Source organism: Nymphaea colorata, chromosome 14 (genome assembly GCF_008831285.2).
Source record: "Nymphaea colorata isolate Beijing-Zhang1983 chromosome 14, ASM883128v2, whole genome shotgun sequence".
Classification (NCBI taxonomy): domain Eukaryota; kingdom Viridiplantae; phylum Streptophyta; class Magnoliopsida; order Nymphaeales; family Nymphaeaceae; genus Nymphaea; species Nymphaea colorata.
Genome location: NC_045151.1, coordinates 11,487,242 through 11,509,716, shown reverse-complemented (window position 1 = coordinate 11,509,716; position 22,475 = coordinate 11,487,242). Strand labels below are relative to the sequence as shown.

The 22,475-nt window shown below is 37.9% G+C and overlaps 2 protein-coding genes across 5 annotated transcripts in view; one reads left to right on the top strand and one right to left on the bottom strand.

Moving 5' to 3' along the window:
- The window catches only part of LOC116267493 (nucleolar complex-associated protein 3), a 36,357-nt gene extending 14,503 nt beyond the window's left edge, over positions 1 to 21,854 (bottom strand). Inside the window, exons 1-10 of the mRNA XM_031649223.2 lie at positions 21,714 to 21,854; positions 21,453 to 21,605; positions 21,190 to 21,356; positions 19,491 to 19,702; positions 17,591 to 17,799; positions 17,331 to 17,433; positions 14,579 to 14,742; positions 13,700 to 13,838; positions 12,639 to 12,809; positions 12,410 to 12,546 (exon numbers count right to left, since the gene is read on the bottom strand). Of these exons, the coding sequence (XP_031505083.1) occupies positions 12,410 to 12,546; positions 12,639 to 12,809; positions 13,700 to 13,838; positions 14,579 to 14,742; positions 17,331 to 17,433; positions 17,591 to 17,799; positions 19,491 to 19,702; positions 21,190 to 21,356; positions 21,453 to 21,605; positions 21,714 to 21,730 (1,472 nt within the window). The 5' untranslated portion in view covers positions 21,731 to 21,854. The remainder of the gene's footprint in view (positions 1 to 12,409; positions 12,547 to 12,638; positions 12,810 to 13,699; positions 13,839 to 14,578; positions 14,743 to 17,330; positions 17,434 to 17,590; positions 17,800 to 19,490; positions 19,703 to 21,189; positions 21,357 to 21,452; positions 21,606 to 21,713) is intronic.
- LOC126409219 (uncharacterized) lies at positions 2,026 to 8,473 on the top strand. Of its 4 annotated transcripts, none has more exons than XM_050075173.1 (4): positions 2,026 to 2,148; positions 5,483 to 7,333; positions 7,441 to 7,645; positions 7,732 to 8,467. In XM_050075173.1, exons 2-4 carry the CDS (start codon positions 5,488 to 5,490, stop codon positions 8,003 to 8,005), a joined length of 2,325 nt encoding a protein of 774 aa, XP_049931130.1. In that variant the 5' UTR covers positions 2,026 to 2,148; positions 5,483 to 5,487; the 3' UTR covers positions 8,006 to 8,467. The 4 variants fall into 4 exon arrangements, with proteins under 4 accessions (XP_049931130.1, XP_049931131.1, XP_049931129.1 ...); XM_050075174.1 differs by lacking the exon at positions 2,026 to 2,148 and adding an exon at positions 2,462 to 2,984 and having other exon boundaries at positions 6,224 to 7,333; positions 7,732 to 8,473; XM_050075172.1 differs by lacking the exon at positions 2,026 to 2,148 and adding an exon at positions 5,149 to 5,396 and having other exon boundaries at positions 7,732 to 8,466.
- Positions 21,855 to 22,475: the final 621 nt, after the last annotated feature.

Genomic DNA, 22,475 nt, shown 5'->3' with positions numbered 1-22,475 from the left:
CCTTGGATTACTGATTCAAGGGCATCAAAGCACTTTTGTAGTAAACCTTCGTTGTTCACCTTGATCCACAGATTACCTCAAACTCGTCATGTGAAACTTGCAGATGTCAGATGGTTTCCTATTATGGGTTACAGAGATGTTAATATTTCTCAGTCTATGACAATTCCGGATGTGCAATCAGACAATTGACTAATGACTTACATTGTGGTGTCACATTTGACTCTGGTTTATATCTATTTCAGGACTTGCAAACTAAGAAGACGATTGGTAGAGGTTATGAGCGAGCCATCTACATCATGTCAGATTCTATGGGTTTTGCAACCTCCTCAATTTCTTCATTGTCCTCCTCCTTCCAGTGGCATCTCAGACTAGGTCGTTCATTCGTCTCCAAGCTCTATTACCTACTTCCTCACCTATCAGTATCAGAGTCATTCCAATGTGAAGCCTGTCAACTTGGCAAGCACACTTGTAGCAGTTACTCATCAAGTCTTTGTCATTGTTAATAATTATTCTTGAGTCACTTGGGTTCTCCTTTTGCAAAAAAGGTCTTAAGTCATATGTACTCTCAAGAACCTTATTATTGAAATAAAGACCCAATTTGGTAATTTTTGTTAAAAGCATTCACACTGATAACGCTCTTCAGTTCAAGGCATTTACCTTAATCAAATTTTAATCTGATAAGAACATTTTCCCTCAGTTTACTTATCCCCATACCTCCCAGCAAAAATGAAATAGCTGAGTGAAAACATTGCCTACTTTTAAATGTGGTGTGTTCCCTAATGCTTCATAATCATTTACCTGCATATTTTTTGAGAGATGTTATCCTCACTGCCTGTTACTTGTCCAACCGTTTACCCTCATCCTCCATCGACAACCAGGTTCCCAACAAACTTGTGTACCTACAACAACCCTTGTTTCCAATCGCTCCCAAATATTTGGTTGCACATGGTTTGTTCACATCCTTGAACCTACACGTGATAAATTAGACACTCAAACATTTAAGTGCATCTTTATTGGCTACTCCAGAAATCATAAAGGTTACAAATGCTTTGAACCCTTGACTCAAAAGGAGTATATCAATGTGACTGTAACATTATTTGAGTCTCAACGTTATTATAGTCCCTCTCCTACCTCTACTGAGATGCCACGATCATCGAACCCACTACCTATCCCTCCCATTCCATTGGAGTCATTCTCATGTGAGTTTGTGACAAGCTGAGCATGATTAATATGTATACTCCGACTTGAGGGAGAGCGTTAAATTAGAAGACTTTAAGTTTCTAAGTGGTCCTTTGCAACATTTAATAGTTAGGAGTTCTCTTTAAACATTTCTCTATCTTTTGTTGATGATATTTGTAAGTCTCTACCGCTGCCCTAATCCCTTTATTAGTGAGATTAGGGTTAGTTAAAAAGATGATTTTTCTCTCTCTAAGACTGCCGGCTGTAACAAATAACTATGCAATTTGATCTCTCCCTGCCAAAGTTGTTGTGGAAGCCTATGTCACATGTATGGATACGGGTGAAGGCACAGGTGCAAATGTGAATGATGGTAAGAAATGTTATCAAAAAATTTTGGTTAGAAGACATGCCTATAGCAACAATAGGATCTTAAGCGAATAAACACATCTTGACAACCTCAAACTCTAAAATGTCCACATTAGTAGTTTTAAAAGGAAATAAGGAAATAATGTGTGGGTCGGATCCGATAGAGTAAGAGACCCATTTTTACCTCTTATAAGCAGTATTACACAATGCCACTAGGTTATGCTGTCTGAAATAAAATGAATTCCCCCTCAAGTTGAGAGGTTAGTAATGTGGGTCTGTGAGTAGAGTTTCTTATTGCAGGACTGTTAGGACCAATGTTATCCGTATCGTACGATACGGACGCGTATCTTACGATACGTATCGTATAGGTTAAGAAAATCTATACGATACCCGAGGGCCCCTTTTTTTGCGTCTTATTTTGAAATGGACGCTCCTCTCTCTCTCTTTTCTTGTTTCTCAACGCTGCTAGAGACGTGGAAGGGAGAGATTTTCTCCATTGCATCAAGATTTGCCAGTGAAGAAGCTTCCTTTCTCGTTGTGGGGAGTCTTGGGACGGTGGGAAGCTTGGAGAAAGAGGGTTTTTTGGTTTTTAACACCAAGAAGGTAAGAAATAAGCCATTTTTGCCGTTGAATCGTTCATTTGTCTTATTTCCTACATTTATTTGTATGTTTTTACTTGTTTTGTGAAGATATAATGTCGGATCCTGCATGGCAGTGGTGTACAAGGGTGAATCCCAAAGATATATTAAGAGTTAAGTACAATTATTGTAAGCAAATCATATCAGGAGGGATCTCTCGCTTTAAACACCATATAGCTGGTACACACAGCGATGTGGCTCAATACAATGGCTTCCAAGAGAACCCATTGCCAGCGTATGTAAAGCACCAGTGTCAGGAGCTTCTTGATGTAGTGAAAGCAAGTAGGATTGAAAAGGAAATGGAAGATGCAGAGGAAGGATATGGGGACCCGCATGAAGAGGAAGAAAGTGAAGGTGAAGATGTTCAGCTTGAAGAAGAAGATGTTGGTGTCAGTTTGGGAACAGCTAAAGGGAAAGGCATCATGCATGGAGGTGGTTCTTCTGCAACTGCAACCAGAAAAAGAAGAGGTGCAAATATAAGTTCAGTTTCACGAGGATGTGGCAGGAGTCATAGTGGTCGTACTGGTGGTGGTAGAGTACCTACTATGAGGTCGACCAATATGTCTGGTTCGATCAAGAATTTTTTTCCCAATTATACTGCTGCTGGTGCTCCGCCTGAGATTCGTATAGCCATGCAATCAAAGGATATTATTGAAGCAGCAGATGAAACCATAGGAAGGTGGTTCTATGATGCATCCATTCCCTTCAATGCAGCAAACTCTTATCATTATCAGCCTATAGAATATGCGATTGCTAGTGTAGGGCGAGGGTATAAAATGCCCTCTTTTCATAAATTGCGAGGTAAAATACTCAACAATATAGTTAGAGATGTGAAGATATATTGTGATGAACTAAAATTGAGCTGGAAAGCTACAGGATGCAGTGTAATGGCAGATGGGTGGACAGACATCAAGAACAGAACATTGGTAAACTTCCTTGTATATTGCCCTCTTGGTACTATGTTCTTAAAATATGTTGATTTGTCAGATACTCCTAAGACTGTTGATGTGTTGTTTGGGATTTTTGATAAAGTTATAGAAGAAGTTGGGTCTGAAAATGTCGTACAATTTATCACTGATAATGCAACAAATTATAAAGCTGCAGGTGAAATGTTAGCAACACGATATGGGACATTTTATTGGAGTCAATGTGCTGCTCACTGTGTAAATCTTATGCTTCATGATCTTGGTGAAAGAGATGATATGAAGTTGACAGTTCATAGATGCCAAGAAATCACGAAGTTTATTTATAATCATGCTTATGTCTTGAATTTGATGAGGAAATTCACAAATGGGGTTGAATTGATTCGCCCTGCACAAACACGGTTTGCTACAAATGTTTTGACTGTGCAGGGTATAGTCAAGCAAAGAACTTCTCTCAGGCAGATGTTTTCAAGTGATGATTGGGCTGCATATCCACATGCCTATAAAAGGAAGGCAACGACAGTTGTGGATACCATCTTCGATGCTGACTTTTGGGAATCATGTGTGCACTTATTGAAGATTTGTGTACCTCTAATGAAAGTCGTCAGATTAGTTGATAGTGAAGATAGACCTTCTATTGGACATTTATATGAGTCTATGGACAGAGCCAAGGAGGCCATTAGAGATAATATGAAGGGGGAAAAGAAGTAGTATATGCCTATATCGAAGATTATAGATGAAAGGTGGTCAGGACAACTTCATCGCCCACTTCATGCAGCAGCCTACTACCTAAATCCTGCTATTAGATATCTTCCCACTTTTAAGAAGGACAGAGATGTCGAGTATGGCATGTTGGATTGTATTGATGTATTAGTAAGTGATAGTAAAGAACAAGACGCTATCCATATGTCGATCAACAAATATGATACGGCTTCTGGTACCATGGCGAGAGACACAGCAGTTCGATGTAGGACAACTATGCGTTCAGGTATTGGAAAAAGAGACTTTATACTTTTTTTTTGTTGTTTAGCTTTTATTCTACCTTCTCACATATTTATTCTGACAACATTCTTACTTTCCATCTATTATTAGATTTGTGGTGCGAAAGGTTTGGGCCTGCTTGCCCAGAATTAAGGAAGCTTGCAATTAGAATCCTCAGCCAAACATGTAGTGCAACTGGATGTGAAAGAAATTGGAGTGTATTTCAACACATCCACAGTAAGAAGAGGAATAGGCTGGAACATAAAAGGTTGAATGACCTTGTTTACGTTCGTTACAATATGAAGTTGAGACAAAGGTAAACATTTGTTATACAAAATAGCAAATTCTAATATATATTTTAATCTCTAACAATTTGTTAAATTTTTCTCTTGTTAGGCAACTACAAAGTACAAACAACATCTATGAGGAAGCATCACAATCAATATGATCTTATCTTCATTGACCATTTTGATATATTAGATTCTTGGGTTGAAGAAGGACCATCTGCAATACTTAATGAGGACGATCTTGATTTTTTGAACGTTGAAGGAGCAGCAGAGATTATTGATGAAGGAGAGGCTGGGGGGGCAATGAAATGTTGGTGACATTCCATTTGCAACAGAGGGGATAGAAGAAGCAGTTAATGAAGAAAATGAAGATGATGATGAAGAATGAAGATGATGATGCAAATGACGATTGACGATACTTTTTGTTTTGAGTTTTGAAAACTATGTCAATATGTTTTGAGTTTTGACTTCTGAACTTATGAATTGTGATGTAATTGAATACTCTTAGGTTGCTTAGTATGTTATTTTGTTTTTTGAATGTTTGATTTCTTATTTTGGAATGTCTTGTTCATATGCATACTTCATAGGTCATACTTCATATCAATGTTATCCGTATCGTACGATACGGACGCGTATCGTACGATACGTATCGTCCGTATCATCATTTTCGATACGGTACACCTAATCAATACGATACGCGTATGTATCGTACGCGTATCGCACGTATCGTGCGATACGGTGGGCGTATCGCACGATACGTGTGATACACCCCCGTATCGCACGATACGGGAGTAAAATTAAAAAAGGGGCCGTCGGGCCCCTTTTTTGCTTCTTATTCTCAAACCGACGCTCCTCTCTCTCTCTCTTCTTGTTTCTCAACGCTGCCAGAGACGTGGGAGGGAGAGATTTTCTCCATTGCATCAAGATTTGCCGGTGAAGAAGCTTCATTCCTCGTTGTGGGGAGTCTTGGGACGGTGGGAAGCTTGGAGAAAGAGGGTTTTTTGGTTTTTAACACCAAGAAGGTAAGAAATAACTCATTTTTGCCGTTGAATCGTTCATTTCTCTTATTTCCTACATTTATTTGTATGTTTTTACTTGTTTTGTAAAGATATAATGTCGGATCCTGCATGGCAGTGGTGTACAAGGGTGAATCCCAAAAATAGATTAAGAGTTAAGTGCAATTATTGTAAGCAAATCATATCAGGAGGGATTTCTCGCTTTAAACACCATATAGCTGGTACACACAGCGATGTGGCTGCCTGCAATGGCTCCCAAGAGATCCCATTGCCAGCGTATGTAAAGCACCAGTGTCAGCAACTTCTTGATGCAGTGAAAGCAAGTAGGATTGAAAAGGACATGGAAGATGCGGAGGAAGGATATGGGGACCCACATGAAGGAGAAGAAAGTGAAGGTGAAGATGTTCAACTTGAACAAGAAGATGTTGGTGTCAGTTTGGAAACAACTAAAGGGAAAGGCATCATGCATGGTGGTGGTTCTTCTGCAACCAGAAAAAGAAGAGGTGCAAGTGTAAGTTCAGTTTCACGAGGACGTGGCAGAAGTCAGGGTCGTACTGGTGGTGGTAGAGTACCTACTATGAAGTCGAGCAATATGTCTGGTTCGATCAAGAATTTTTTTCCCAATTATACTGCTGCTGGTGCTCAGCCTGAGATTCGTATAGCCATGCAATCAAAGGATATTATTGAAGCAGCAGATGAAACCATAGGAAGGTGGTTCTATGATGCATCCATTCCCTTCAATGCAGCAAACTCTTATCATTATCAGCCTATAGCAGATGCGATTGCTAGTGTAGGGCGAGGATATAAAATGCCCTCTTTTCATAAATTGCGAGGTAAAATTCTCAACAATATAGTTAGAGATGTGAAGACATATTGTGATGAACTAAAATTGAGCTGGAAAGCTACAGGATGCAGTGTAATGGCAGATGGGTGGACAGACATCAAGAACAGAACATTGGTAAACTTCCTTGTATATTGCCCTCTTGGTACTATGTTCTTAAAATCTGTTGATTTGTCTGATACTCCTAAGACTGCTGATGTGTTGTTTGGGATTTTTGATAAAGTTATAGAAGAAGTTGGGCCTGAAAATGTCGTACAATTTATCACTGATAATGCAGCAAATTATAAAGCTGCAGGTGAAATGTTAGCAGCACGATATGGGACATTTTATTGGAGTCCATGTGCTGCTCACTGTGTAAATCTTATGCTTCAGGATCTTGGTGAAAGGGATGATATGAAGTTGACAGTTCACAGATGCCAAGAAATCACGAAGTTTATTTACAATCATGCTTATGTCTTGAATTTGATGAGGAAATTCACAAATGGGGCTGAATTGATTCGACCTGCACAAACACGGTTTGCTACAAATGTTTTGACTGTGCAGGGTATAGTCAAGCAAAGAACTTCTCTCAGGCAGATGTTTTCAAGTGATGATTGGGCTGCATATCCACATGCCTATAAAAGAAAGGCTACGACAGTTGTGGATACCATCTTCGATGTTGACTTTTGGGAATCATGTGTGCACTTATTGAAGATTTGTGTACCTCTAGTGAAAGTCCTCAGATTAGTTGATAGTGAAGATAGACCTTCTATTGGATATTTATACGAGTCTATGGATAGAGCCAAGGAGGCCATTAGAGATAATATGAAGGGAAAAAAGAAGTTGTACATGCCTATATGGAAGATTATAGATGAAAGGTGGTCTGGACAACTTCATCGCCCACTTCATGCAGCAGCCTACTACCTAAATCCTGCTATTAGATATCTTCCCACTTTTAAGAAGGACAGAGAGGTCGAGTATGGCATGTTGGATTGCATTGATGTGTTAGTAAGTGACAGTAAAGAACAAGACGCTATCCATATGTCGATCAACAAATATGATACGGCTTCTGGTACCATGGCGAGAGACACAGCAGTTCGATGCAGGACAACTATGCGTCCAGGTATTAGAAAAAGAAACTTTATACTTTTAGTTTTTGTTGTTTAACTTTTATTCTACCTTCTCATATATTTATTGCTGACAACATTTTTACTTTCCATCTGTTATTAGATTTGTGGTGGGAAAGGTTTGGGCCTGATTGCCCAGAATTAAGGAAGCTTGCAATTAGAATCCTCAGTCAAACATGTAGTGCAACTGGATGTGAAAGAAATTGGAGTGTATTTCAGCACATCCATAGTAAGAAGAGGAATAGGCTGGAACATAAAAGGTTGAATGACCTTGTTTATGTTCGTTATAATATGAAGTTGAGACAAAGGTAAACATTTGTTTTGTTATACAAGAATATCAAATTCTAATATATATTTTAATCTCTAACAATTTGTTAATTTTTTCTCTTGTTAGGCAACTAGAAACAACATCTACGAGGAAGCATCACAATCAATATGATCCTATCTTCATTGACCATTTTGATATATTAGATTCTTGGGTTGAAGAAGAACCAGCTGCAATACTTGATGAGGACGATCTTGATTTTTTGAATGTTGAAGGAGCAGCAGAGATTGTTGAAGAAGGAGAGGCTGGGGGGGAGCAATGGAATGTTGGTGACATTCCATTTGCAACAGAGGGGATAGAAGAAGAAGTTAATGAAGGAAGTGAAGATGATGATGAAGAATGAAGATGATGATGCAAATGACGATTGACGATGCTTTTTGTTTTGAGTTTTGAAAACTATGTCAATATGTTCTGAGTTTTGACTTCTGAACTTATGAATTGTGATGTAATTGAATACTCTTAGGTTGTTTAGTATGTTATTTTGTTTTTTGAATGTTTGATTTCTTATTTTGGAATGTCTTGTTCATATGCATACCTCATACTTCATAGTTCATATACATGAATGATGAATGTTCCTTTAAATACATTTTTCTTGAATTTTTCTGATTTTTACTAGTTTTTTCGGATTTTTTTAGATTTTTTCTGATTTTTTCTGATTTTTTATAAATTTTTAATATTTTTTACAAATTAAAAAATTAATTTTACGATACGTTACGATACATTTACGCTACGTTACGATACAGTGTATAGGTCGGCCCGACCGATACACGATACGATACGGCAGTGATAACATTGCTTCATATACATGAATAATGAATGTTCCTTTAAATACATTTTTCTTGAATTTTTCTGATTTTTACTAGTTTTTTCGGATTTTTTTAGAATTTTTCTGATTTTTTTTCTATTTTTTATAAATTTTTAATATTTTTTACAAATTAAAATATTAATTTTACAATACGTTACGATACATTTACGATACGTTACGATACGGCGTATAGGTCGGCCCGACCGATACACGATACGATACGGCAGCGATAACATTGGTTAAGACTGCTAACATTTGGTATCAGAGTCGAAGACCACCAAGGTGGCATTAGCTGCTGTGGAAGCTCTGTGCAGACAAGCTGAAGCTGACCAACAACCAATCGTAGGGAGATTAGGAGTCGAGAAGAGTAGCAGTGAACTTGGACAACGGATGAGTGACATGGAGAAAGAGAAGTGATCAAGCCAGCAGGAATTGATGACACTACCGAGAGAGGTCATCTGCAGGATAACCAGCAATTGAGGGGGAACGCGGAAGACCATAATTGATGACTCCACCACACAGGCCTCTCAAAACAGGTAAGCAACCTCCTAACAGTGCTTGTGTGGGTTCACCGACTATGAATGGGGAAATGGATGCCTTTGAGAGCAAAGTGGGAGCTGTGTTAAGTCCAGACAAGCATCCAGTTGCTTTTTCAGCAAGTCAACAGGAGTTAGATTCAAGAGCAAATCTGCGTACGAACAAGAGCTCATAACCATGGTTCTTGCCATTCAGAAGTGGCATCACTACCTGGTAGAGAGGAGATTTCAGGACTTTCCTGACCATAGCAGTTCAAGACACTGCATGCAGCAGAAAAAAATCAATGCAACCAATAAATGGGTCATAAATCTGGCTGGATATGAATTCGACATCATATACAAGAAAGGGACTGAGAATGTGGTACGTGACAATTTATCATGAAAACAGAGCTGAACTGTATGATTTCTGTTTGCGCTTGATGTGCAGGCCTATTGCTGAAATTCGGGACCAATTGCAAGAGGAGCACCGCAACTCACCCAAGGTGCAAGAAAAGAGGAGACAACTGGAGCAAAGAAGTTCAGGTGTATGGTTATAGATGGAAGGAACCTTATCTTTGCTATCAAAACAAGGTTTATGTGCCACAAACTCCAAACTCATTAAGGACTTCCTATTTCCAGAATGGAGTTGAAGGAGGACATCAAGGGGAAGAAGGCACTTATAAGAGGATGCTGCACACTTTTTTTTGGCCTGGCATGAAGAGAAAAATCAAGGGGCACATTAAGGCATGTGACACATATCAATGGCATAAATATGAGAAACTATGCGCAGCTGGCCTTCTAAAGCCCTTGCTTCGCATTTCATAGAACTACCCCAACCGAAGGGGAAAGCAAACATAGGTACGGGTAAGGGTGCTGGTGCGGGAAATGTGCGAGTACGGGTAGGGCCATTTTCAAAAAACTTAGGTGCGGGGGTACAACCGTATATATATAATAACAAGAAGAAATGCTTAGAAAATATATATCAAAATAAAAAAAAAATATATCAACATAAACAAATAAACAACATAGAAAATATATATTAAGAAACCTATGAAAAACTTTAAACATATGGACAACCGAGCAGCCCCCTAGACAGTCAAATATAAACATTAGTCGAATTTTCATGCAGGAAAACAAAAAATACTACTAAGAACCACAATAAAAAGAAAAAATAGTTCATGCGGGAAGGTCGCCGGAGGTCGCTGGAGGTGGCCGGAGGTCGCTCGACGTCGCCCACAATTTTGTCAAGACTGCATTTTTGAAAGGAAATAAGAAAACCAAAAAGAAAAAGAAACCTAAGTATTGGACAAAAATGAACTCGGTCAACATTGACCGAGTTTGTTTTTGGATAGATATGAACCTGGATACATTGACGGTACCCGGTACCTGTTGACTTGTACCTCAGCCACACCCAACACCATACCCCTACCCGTGTCGCACCCGACTGGTACGAGTACTCCACCAAAATTAAGGTACACATGTTACATAGGTGGTGGTGGATATGTTATACAAATATGCTCACTTTATAGCCCTATCGCACCCCATTACAGCCAAGAACATGGCTAGAGCTTTCCAAGATCAAGTCGGAAAATTGCATGGCATGCCGTAAATCAGTAGTGAATGTGACCCCTTATTTTTGAGCAACTTCTAGAAAACTACATTGAATTATAGGGAACCAAGCTACAAATGGATACTTCCTACCATCCACAATCAAACGGCCAAACAGAGGTTCTAAATCGAGTATTAGAGACGTACTTGAGGTGTTACGCAGTGTGTCAGCCCCACAATTGGACTGAATACCTCTCTTGGTTGAGTATTCCTACAACCTGGCAGTACATTCTGCATTGGGAATGTCTCGCTTTGAAGTAGTATATGGATGGCAATCACTAGACCTACATTGTTTCCACCCATATGCACCACAGCTGGACGAAGTAGATATTCAGCTGTTAACAAGAGATCGAGTACTAGAGATCATTAAGAGGAAACTTGCAACTGCTTAGAAAAGAATGATGAAGCAGTACAATAGGAAGCATCGTCACCAAGAGTATGAGGTGGGGCAGTGGGTCTATCTAAAAAATTTTCCAGTGGGAAAGGTCCAACGCAGATCAGCTGAAGCCCATAAACTTTCAGCCAGGTATTCACGTCCCTTTAAACTATTGGAGCGGATTGGCAAGCTGGCCTATAAATTGCAGCTTCCAGAAACCTCATCCATTCACTTTGTATTCCATGTATCTCAATTTTATTCTAGGAATGATCAAGAGCTAATGACTAGCCCCCCTTCCTTCTGGCGAACTGTTTCCATTCACGATGCTCCAAGAAAGAACTTATAAAAGATTTGCTGAAGCTTCACCTCCTGGCTGGTGGAGTGGCAAGGACTGGATGCTCCCAGCCCCTCTTGGGAGGATGCAGCAGAAATACAACGGCAGTTTCCAAGGTTCACATCTTGAAGACGAGGTGTTAGCCAGGGGAGGGGCATTGATAGCCTCAAACCATAAAATATCCATTTTAGTAGTTTTAAGGGAAAACAGGGCAATAAAGTGTGGGTTGGGTCCTATAGAGTCAGAGATCCATTCTTACCTCTTATAAGGAGTATTACACAATGCCATTAGGTTATGTTGTCTGAAATTAAATGAATTTCCCTTCAAGTTGAGAGGGTTTACCCTAATTCTCTAGGAGATTAGGCTGTGGGTACGCGAGTAGAGTTTCTTATTTTAGGACTGTTGGCCAACAGTTAACACATTTATTCATTGTGAATATTCATGACAGATAGATTACGATATAAAAATACCAAAATATACTAACAAATAAAAAAGATGAATCAGCCATGTCCTATACATGCATCTGTGTCCAGCCATGCCCTTCCAGGAGTGTCTGTGTCACAGAGATGGAAACTTGGCATGTTCCACGCATGAACAGTCACCAACCCTTATCCTTCGATCAACATGCTTAATCTCGTTATGCTGGACAGTGATTATTGATAATTGCTACTGTAGTTTATTATTTGGAAGTAACATGCATTCATAATAGAAAGACCAACAATAGACTGAACCATACATCCACATAGGTTCCGTCCCTTGCTCAATCAATCAACTTCGTCCTGCTTCAATATTTATCAAGTAGAGGGGCTTTGTGACAAAGAACCCCAAGAAGGGGTTGGGCCCATGTTTCAAAATGCGAACGCACAAGTCCAAATCTCACGAAACCTCAGAAAACAATAATGTGCAGCAGTGAACAACTATGACTTATCACAAAAAAAAATAGCACATAACTATGCAACTTGCAACACAGTGGGACAAAGATATGCATAACAAAAGACAGCTGGTTTTACATATTTTTTTCCACATTTTGCTTCATTGAAATAGAAATAACATCTAAAATGAGAAAAGTTTGTAATATCAATCCTCTAGACTTCTGATTTAATACATACCCAGAGACAGCATTCCCCAATATGTGTTTCAGAATACGAAAATATGTTCCAAAGACAGCAGATAGAGTCTGTGTCTGCATCTTTCGACGCTCAGACTGATCCGGAACAAATGAAACGGATCTAAAATCTGCATTAACCTTTACAATAGGACATGTCAGACATGCAGCATGAAAGCACAAAAGGGGCAGATGGAATTGAAATTGCATAAGTGTTAGTTGAAAAAGAAAACCTCGTCTTTAGCCTTGGAAAGCAATTCTTGCTTCATTTGCTTCTTTTCATTAACTTGCCTTTCATCTGCTTTGCCGTGCTTTGCCCTTCTCCGCTTTCTATTTGTTTTCTCTTCCTCCTTGACTGGCTCAGGTTTTGCAAGATCTTCATCAAAAGACAATGACAAGAAAACCTAATAATGTGCCAGAGATGATCTTGTCATTTTTCAGTCTTCAATGAAGCAACAAACTTTGACAAGGTATTGTTCACTATTAGAAAAACAGTATAAACTGCCTATAGCTAATCAGCAATCTTTGTGTAGAGGTCATAATCCTCAATTTATAAACTTCATCAGAATAAAACAACAGCCATGGTATTTAAGACATAGAAATTTGCAACCTCCAATAAAGTGTATTGTACACTATGTCATATTTATTATATGTATATAAATGTATGTATTCAAAATATAAATAATTTTAGCTTATTTTTTAGCTTAATATGTCATTTCTTTTTACTTTTATTACTATACATAAAGAAAGAAAGGGACAGGGAGAAGAAAAAAAGGGGAAAATATTTTGAACTTGCATAAGAAAGGACGCGGTTGGGGTGCATGTCAGAGCAGCTCCAGCACCAGTGTCGTGTTGACACGGGTGCGGCCCCTTTTTTGAAGAGTCCGTGTGACATAGATTAAACCTTACCAAATACTGACAGCAATATCACAGCACTATGGGTAACCACTGGTTTTACAAAAGATCTTTGAATAGATGATATAACCATGCCTTACAGTTGATAAGAAAAAAAGATAAATTAAAGAAAGGTATTATTTTCTGATGGGTCAGGTATTATTTTCTGATGGGCATTCTTAAGAGACCGCAATCCAGCTTTAAGCACCTCTAACAAATGGCAACTAACTAACAAGAATGAAAAAGGTCTATTACGTTTCTAGAACTTTGATGAAACCACCCTTCTAACAGCTGTTAGAAACTGAAACACTCCAGAATCTAGGATTCAAGCAATATATACATGAAAAATTTAAACAAACAAATCATATCAAACAGTAAACAATAAGCACCATAAAATCACCTCTACGCAGTCAGGATGAAGCTGGCAATCATGAGACTTCACAAGATCAGAAACTAATTCAACAGCCTCAACTGTTGCTTCCCCACCGTGCTTTCCCTCATTAAGAAACAGTGATTTCACAGCATCACAGCAGAGTTTCCTGGAAACACAAACTGTTAGGATCAGAAAGTTTAAGTAAAAACCGGAAGGCAAAAAGCAAAAGGGGAATACAATTATCACGACATATTTATGTCACACAGATGTGAGCTGCAGATGCAGCATTATTCAGAAAAATATGGGTGTGGATATAGTGGTATATATATACAATTATAAATATGTGTGTGTGTGTGTGTGTGTCCACAAACAATAAAATTAACAATTCACCATCTAAAATTCTATCAATGACTCAGTGAAAAAGGAAGTAAATTCTCCATTGCCACACATGCACCCGAGTCCCGTTGGCTCGAGTGTGGCAACTTTTTTGAAGAGTCCATGTTACTTGGATACAATGTCAAAGCATGGGTCATACCGTACAGTGGCTTTTTTAATAGGCAACATGAGCTACCCATGTAAGTTACTCATAAACTCAGGGAAACTTGTGAAATTAGTCATTATGCCTCAGTTAACTGCCTGTTCTTTTTGTGTCTCCTAACAATTCGATAACAAAGGGATATCTAACTTTAGAAATTTATCAAACATCAACTAGTCGATGTTCCTAAACTCCAATCAAGAACCCAAAAGTATCAAAAGGTCCACCTTGATAAACGTATCAGGAAGTAGATAGTTTCTTTAGCACATTTTACAAGGGGAAAAAGAAATATCAACCAAACAGAAATTTGAAGGCATTCAATCAAGTACATTCTATTCAATCAAGTACATTCTTAATGAGCAAAAGACCACCTTGTAACATCATCTGAAGAATTTGTGTTTCTAACCACTATATCCAGCAAGCTTTCACGCAGGTTGAAGTGAGGAACAGCTTCAAGCAAACAACATAAACAATGAATGGCAGCATGGTGAAAGAAAGATTGTTTCTCTAACGTGATGAGTTTCTGGAGGTACATCTGAAAATACAAAAAAAAAAGAATACTTTATGAGATAATTCAATTGAATGTAAAATTGGACATGAGAACAACCCAACATCCTCCATAAATAAAAGCTGAGAAACAAAAACAAGGTGTAGGTAAAACAAACCAACAATGAATAAAGCAGGAAAAGTACATCAAAGAAAAGAGAGAGATCTACAAGGGCTTGAAATTTTTTCCTTCAATTATATTTGGATTGACACTCCAACAGTTGTGAAAACTGAAAAGTGAGTTGAAGATAGATGATAGATTTATTTTGAATGACTAAAGATAGGAAATTTGTTAGATCATTGATGTACTTGAACATTATCCAATTAGACATTGCTCGTGGAGCATATTTAGCAAGTTAGTTTCAACATGCACCTAACTCCAGTGCATAGTATCATCTTCAGATCATAAAATAGTAAAATACATAAAGCAATCAATGAACAAGAGTCTTTTTCTATGTTGTCAAGGCACCCAGGCGCGGCCTAGGTGCCAGGCAGCGCCTAGGCAGGCCTAGGCAAAAAAGGCAACCCTTCTTTTTATTTTTCTTAGTTATGTTAATATGTCAAGTTATTTTAATTAACTATTCCTAATATTTGAAATATGAAGAGTAGTAATATAACAAGCATAATCAACTCAAACAATCAAAACTTAATTGTTTACTTCATGAATATGCAAAATCAATAGAAAAAGTTTAACATTACTCATTAAATGTAATCTAATACAAGAAACAAAAAAAAAAAAGATCTAATCTCTAGAAGAAGGAATGCAAATCCACAACAAGGCTTTAATCCATTTGTAGTTTGTAGTTTGTAGTTAAAGAAAGACATAACCATACTAGTGTATATATCTATAACATGTATGAGGTATCCCAATACTATATAACAGACTACGTGACTAACAGTATATATACATATAAAGTAACAGTACATATAAAAACATAATCAACATAAAAATCTGTAATCAACACAACATAAAGTACACAACAACATATACTCAATTAAGAAACTTTATTTGAAAGGGAATGTAGCTTTTCACTTTCCCATGGACTAGGCATGTTGGAGCCTGGGCCAGCCTAGGCGGCAAAACATATCCCATCGCCTAAGTGGTGGACTCACGCAACGGGTGTGGACTCATGCTTAGTCCACGCCTAGGCGAGGCCTTAACAACATAGGTCTTTTTTTCTGTTTCTTCATCTTTAAATTTGCCAGCTTAGATTGATTCTAATTGGGGAAGTGGCCTGAATCAACAGCTGGCCTTTCTGTGTTTTTAGGACAATCATTCATCTCATAAAAGTGTAATAAGCAGAAAAAGGTGTCATTTTCATCTATTGGAGATACTTTGGCTCAAGCTACCACTAGGTGATACAGTAATATCATCTCCCAATCTACATTGCTTGAAATCACACATTTCATGAGCAAACACAACACAGAGAAATGGACAGTGATTAAATTAGAGAAGAATTCTTGAAAGGGTATTGATCTTCCTTATATTGTACCACAAAGTATTAGCTAACAAGCTTCTTCACTAATGCGCTTTCTGCACTTGGATTCCATTTCGTTCTTGGCTAGCTTTTGGTCATAGCACCATAAGTTTGGAGGACATTAAAATACATACACACAGATACATACGTAAGGTATGTGTGTCTGTGTTATATATATTCTATTAATCTGGCATCTTTTTTCTTTTGTATTTACTTTCTTCTTTTTTTTTTTTTAGTTGTTTCCCTTTCTTCTTTTGTCCTCAGTTTTTGCAGCTTTTGATCAAGTACAACCCCAAGCTAATCGTTGGGCTAGCTCCACTGGCTAGATATCTAACTGTTGGGGCTAACCAACAGGTAGCTCAGCCCTCCTTTGGTGTATATATTGAGGAGATGATTCCCCTTGTAAAGATTATGCTTTAGGCTAAATATTTCTTAATAATTTGAAGTTATTTTCTTCTTTTCTTGGTGCCTTGAGCATCTTGTGTGAAGCACTTATGCATGAGAGTTTTAGTTTCATTGTGAAAATGTAAGCCTTGTATTGTGGCTTGCCGTTTTGGGTGCACTTTTACATTTAGACTAACAGATTGTCAATTGTTGACATATTTTATTTTCATTAACCTTCAGAAGATTCATACTTCTAACAATATGATGTGGCATTGAGCACATCAACAAATTTCTTAAAATATAGTTATTTCCTCACTCAGCCTGTTGAAGTTGCTCAACCCATGCGACATGAACAATGACAAACAGTTGCTAATTATTGAAACCTTTCTAATATCATATCACAATGAAAAGGCCTTCCCCGATAATTGACATATAGAAGTGAATCATTAGCAAATGCAACAACCCTCCTTTGATGATCCACATATTCAATTTGCATTGCACTGTCAAAACTTTATAATTTATAATTTTATATTAATGGATTTTAAGAAAAATTAATCCCCTTGCGAACATGCATTATAAAAACCAAGTGAAGCATAAGCCGCATGCAAAAGAAACAAGCAAAAAAGGAGCATTCCTTGGACCAACTTAACCAACTAGAAAAGGTAAGTCAGGCTCTGCTCCAAGAAGTAATTTTTTCAACTATAGCTTGACAAACCCGGTATGAGTTCAGAAGCATCGATTCATAGTACCGCATCCTTTTCACTTCCTTTGAGACTACCATTTGAAGCTCCTTCTCAGTTGGGAGTCTAATATGGTACCTGGTAGAAACACCAACAGGTGAATACAATGAGTCCAATTTTTTTTTTTTTTCTAAGATAGAAGAAAAAGGAATTTGCATTATCAATTTCAACTAACTCTTTACCAAGTCCTACGTTCTACAACTTTCTAAACCTCAAAATAGCAGAGAAGTCATACCCTGGTATTATATCTTTAAAAACAGCCAATAATGACAGCAGCCCAAGTTTGACTATAGTCTTATTATCATCATTACACATCCCTAAAAGTTCTTTCAAGGATGAAATATTCTTCTCCGGATCCACAAGGAGGCTTGTCCCAACCTCAGCCAGTTTAGTCTTCTTCTTTTCAAATATCTCTTCTTCTGAAAGCTCTCGCTTTACACTTTCCTGAAAAAGATAGAAAAAACGCATAATCATTCAAATGCAAAACAGTTCATAAAAGTAAACAGATTACAGTGAATTGCCCTCCATGACAAAGCAGGTATAATAACGCTAACAGAATTTGTAGTTAAAATCCATAAGAAAATGGACTAATCAAACACACACAGAATAATTAAAGTACAAGAAACCAACAAATGCCGCCCAACTTCCAAAGAAAAAAGTAAAAAAACACTTCAGAATCTTAATTATCAATTACCATTTCCCTGCCAGGTGCTTCCTACATGCTGTGTGCATATACAAGTGTTTGATTGTTTTAGCCCACAAATTTAGGAAGACATCAAAAGCTAAGTATGCCTGAGAACTCAAGGGACCTAACAGCTTGTGAAAGAACCTGAATACATTCATTAAAACATAAAGTTCCTAGAGAATAGCTTTTGGAAGAATTATTTGCTGGTATCATATCATAACTCATAAGCATGTCTATTTTCTCCAAAGTTCCAATCAGGTTGAAGTGTACAACTTTTGGTACTATCTATCATATCCATCAAAATTCAGTACTGGAGACAAAAATGATGACTTGTTGTCTAATTGGCAACTGATGTCTCACAGGTACACAAGGGCATAAGGTCAGGTACTATTAGAAAAATGGATGTGAAGTGCAAATCTCATCAACAATGATACAAGATGATGTTTAGACAGCAGCCAATGTAACATGTAAAGATGAGGGTATACATGCAACACAAATACCTTTGAAAGGATGGAAGTCAAGGGTGGATCACACTACAATGATGTTGCACCCCAAGGAGCACCCACTTCCTAATTACAGCCCTTAGAGATCCAATGATTGTATTAAAGTTCTAATGCATGTATGGCCTTCCAACTATTATTATAAATCTATAGATAAAAAGGGTAGAGCAACCAAATAGGTGTCCATTCATGTAGTGACAAGGATGAGAATGCAAAAGTCAGACAGATCTCTTCAAAAGTGTATTGTGATCTTTTGGATCAAATAACACACAACACACACACACACATACATACATGATACATGCATGTATGTATATGTGCCAGACAGGTCCAAAGTCCAAACACACACATACAGATGGACATATGTATACCAAAGGATGACGACATTGTCCTAAGGCTAAAAATATTAGTATTTAATCACTTGTATCTGTAGATTTGGTTTGATGGATGATTTGTGCAAGAAACTTAAAAGGGAACTATGGCACATTGAAGTTCCTGCAACTTCTGAAAAACTTAACAACGTATCATGATTATGCTTTCAAAAGTAAAAAAGAAGCTGCACTTGAACAGACATTCATGTATGCCTTAAAATCTTGGAGACAAGATTGCCATGAGGGGACAAGGAGAGATGCTACAGATAGATGCCTAACACAGAGTGGTAACTCATATGAGAGTTTTCAAGGAGAAAAAAGGCATTAAAGACATGTAGAATGTTTGTCATGATTTTACATTGCTAACTTGCAAAAAATTGAGATTATATCTGGCAAAAGGGCCTCCAAGCTGTCAATATAGCAGTGTAGACTCAGTGTGAAAAAGATAAATCCCCTGTTTCCCAAGGAAATATTAAAGAGATCCTCCAAATACAAAAATAAACATGAATCCTGCAACTTACAACCATTTGATTGTGGTTTTTTGTATAAGAAAATAGGTATGGGAAAAAGGTTACAGACCAGGACTTCCAACGTGGATTTCTCCTGAGTAACACTTCTCTTCTTTTCTTCTTTTGATTCTGCCCTTGCTTGTTTCTTTTGCTCCTTTAGCTGCTTCCTTCGTTCTGCTTTTGTGGGCTTCTTTTTCATTGTCTCAGTTTCAACAACACTGCCACCAGTCTTGGGATCCAAATCCTTAACAAGATTCTTGGATCCCACAGTTTTCTCCACGGCTGCATAATCACAAAATTTTTAGACGATACAAGAAGTTGGTCAAGCTGACTCTTCTTGTATGCATGAAAAATTCCCCCCTCCTCACCCACCCCTTTTTGGAGAAGAAAAATAAGGAAAAATATTGAACATAAGGTACCATGTTATGAGGATGCCAGGACCATATCACTAAAAATAGGAACAGCAGGTAGGAACAGGTAAGTGAGAACAGCCTTTTTGCAGTAAGGGGACATTCAGTTTCTGAATCTTGTGATAAGGAGTATATGCATACAAGTTATTAAATGCATACTAATCTAAGTAGTCAATGATGTATATAGTAGTAAATATTATAGAGTGCATGCAGATCACAGTATTTAACAGTGCTAGTTGGTGCCTTGACAGCAAAGTCCCTAAAAGCATATTATGGCTATCTCCATTCTCAATTGCTATATTAATGAGGGAGATATGGCAGATAGGTATAATGTCCTCAATTCTAACTACCCAGGACATTTCACATTGATTCTTGCCATGATGCTACCTTTTCTAGGAAATCCTGAAGTAGGAAATGCAAGAGCGAATGGGTGTTAATTATCACATAATTTTAGATTATCAAATTATTAACTCAAAATTTTATGTTTATAGAGACCAATAGTTGGAACTCTTTTATATGCATATCTTGTCAATATGTTAACGATACTTAACTACTCAAGCTATGGACTTGTCTTACATTTCCAATAAATAGAAATGTTTTAATTCTAAACATGCTATGCTCATCCAAATCACCGTCATCAAGATCTGTTGCATTGGTTATACAAGACCATTAGAATGATAATAATTATTTTACTATAGGCCACCCGGAAAACATCATTCACATCTTATAAACCAGTTGTTGGTTAGCTTTTGAAACCTGGAAGGGCAAAAAACAAATCACTTATTTTAGCTTTTTGAACCCATTTTATGAGGTGGATCTCAAAAGTTATGAAAGGTCTCCCTCTAGGCCGTACATGCATTTTTCATGGTATACGGCTTTCCACAGGATTCTATTTGTATCTATAAAATTGAGTACAGAACTCTGCTTACGCGCTTGAAATTGAGTACCCATTTCCCTCCTTTTCCTGCTAGGACTGGAAATCTTGTATTTTATATATCCTTATGTTTGAGTACTTGGGTTTTTGAAATAGTATAAAAAGAAGTGTGCACACTTTTATGTTCACAACGGTTTTTGAAATAGCATTTTATTATATGCTCATGGCTTATTTTGTTCTCGTGATGGCAAACTAGCGGATAACCAACAAATACTTACCTCAAAGGGACTTTCATTTCATCCAGTCATAATATCTTCTGTTTCATCCATCAACACACTTGGAAACTGGTTCCACATAAATAGCTAATTGCGCATCTCAGCAAAAACTAGCGCAATTATGCAATAAAATTACATAATGCAGCACTCAGCAAATAGACATGAATCTGCTAAAGATAGCAAATCATAGTATTCGTTGAGCAAACCCACCGGTTCGATAGCATAACTTTCCTTCCAATGTCTTGATTGGAAGAGCATCCACACGTGCAACGTGATGTCCGTCTTCTTCCGTCGGCTCGATGGCCACCTTTCTCCGCTTCTCATAAAGAAGCTCCAGCGCGTCATCTTTCTCATCGTCCGCGAGTCTGACCACATGCCTACAAACGAAGACAAACACCTAAGGTGAAGCAAGAAGACCAACACTAGGAACATTGGGTGCAACAATTTCAACCAGAACAAGCAAATACACGTGCCTTGTGATGGATTTGGTGTCTAATTTCTTGAGAAACCCCGCGTAATCTCGGTTCTCCTTCAGAAACTCAAAGTCCTCATCCGATACTTCAATTTCATCATCCCCAATATCCGGAGGCAGCAAGGGATACGGATTTCCTTTTCTCTTCCCCGTCCTGCACATTCGAAATAGAAAACACGCATCAATCCTCCGCCAAATCGACACAACGGTAATACCCCTCTAAGCAGACATAGTACAGAGAGACAGAGAGAGAGAGAGAGACCTGTGAGCACTAGCCATGGGGCTGTTCCTGAGCTCACTCTGGTTGCTTTCGCCCCCGAACAGTTAAGACCCCCTCAAACCCTTAAGCCCTACCGAATGGAGAAGAAGTCGAAGGAGGCACTCGCGGGAACGAACCCTGGCCCTGCCGTCTCATATTGTAAATGTTTTGTTTGAGCTCCAACATCTTATCCTTAATTACCACAAAGGGCCTCACACTGTCGCTTGTCCCGTGACAATTTCCATCCAAAAGCCTAAATTTTTGTAATATGTTACGTGATTTGACTGAGAAGTAATAAAAATATCGCCTTTTTACCTTTGTTGAATTAGATTTCTTTATTTTTTATTCAACTAAATAAATCTCTTTAGAAATGGACGAGATCTAACCAAAATGCAAGAAAATGCAGCAGAATTTAGGGTGTCAACGGATGAAATACCACGGATGTTTGTCATTGGACAAAAAATTGTCCACCACTTGTGATTGGCACAAGCAGACGTCCATGGACATGTCTCACCGTGTGTGATTGTACAAATGACAAAAAAAATGAAGAGACAAAAAATGTTGTATCATTCAATACAAAAAACTTGTTATACACAAACATCACACAGCAAAATCATCTCATTTAATAAATTCATTTAACAAAAACATCAACAACATTAGAAACTTAACTGGTCACTAGGCCTGAGCAACTAACCGAGTAACTCAAGCTCGACTCGAAGTCAAATTCCAGCCAACTTTTTTCTAAAACGAGTGAAGCTCAAGTTT

Bases quoted from the DNA above. Each gene is read 5' to 3' on its own strand.
- LOC126409219 (XM_050075173.1), top strand. From the start codon at position 5,488: ATGTCGGATCCTGCATGGCAGTGGTGTACAAGGGTGAATCCCAAAAAT. The intron at 7,334-7,440 runs GTATTAGAAAAA...ATCTGTTATTAG, and splicing joins CAGGACAACTATGCGTCCAG to ATTTGTGGTGGGAAAGGTTT. The intron at 7,646-7,731 runs GTAAACATTTGT...TTCTCTTGTTAG, and splicing joins AATATGAAGTTGAGACAAAG to GCAACTAGAAACAACATCTA.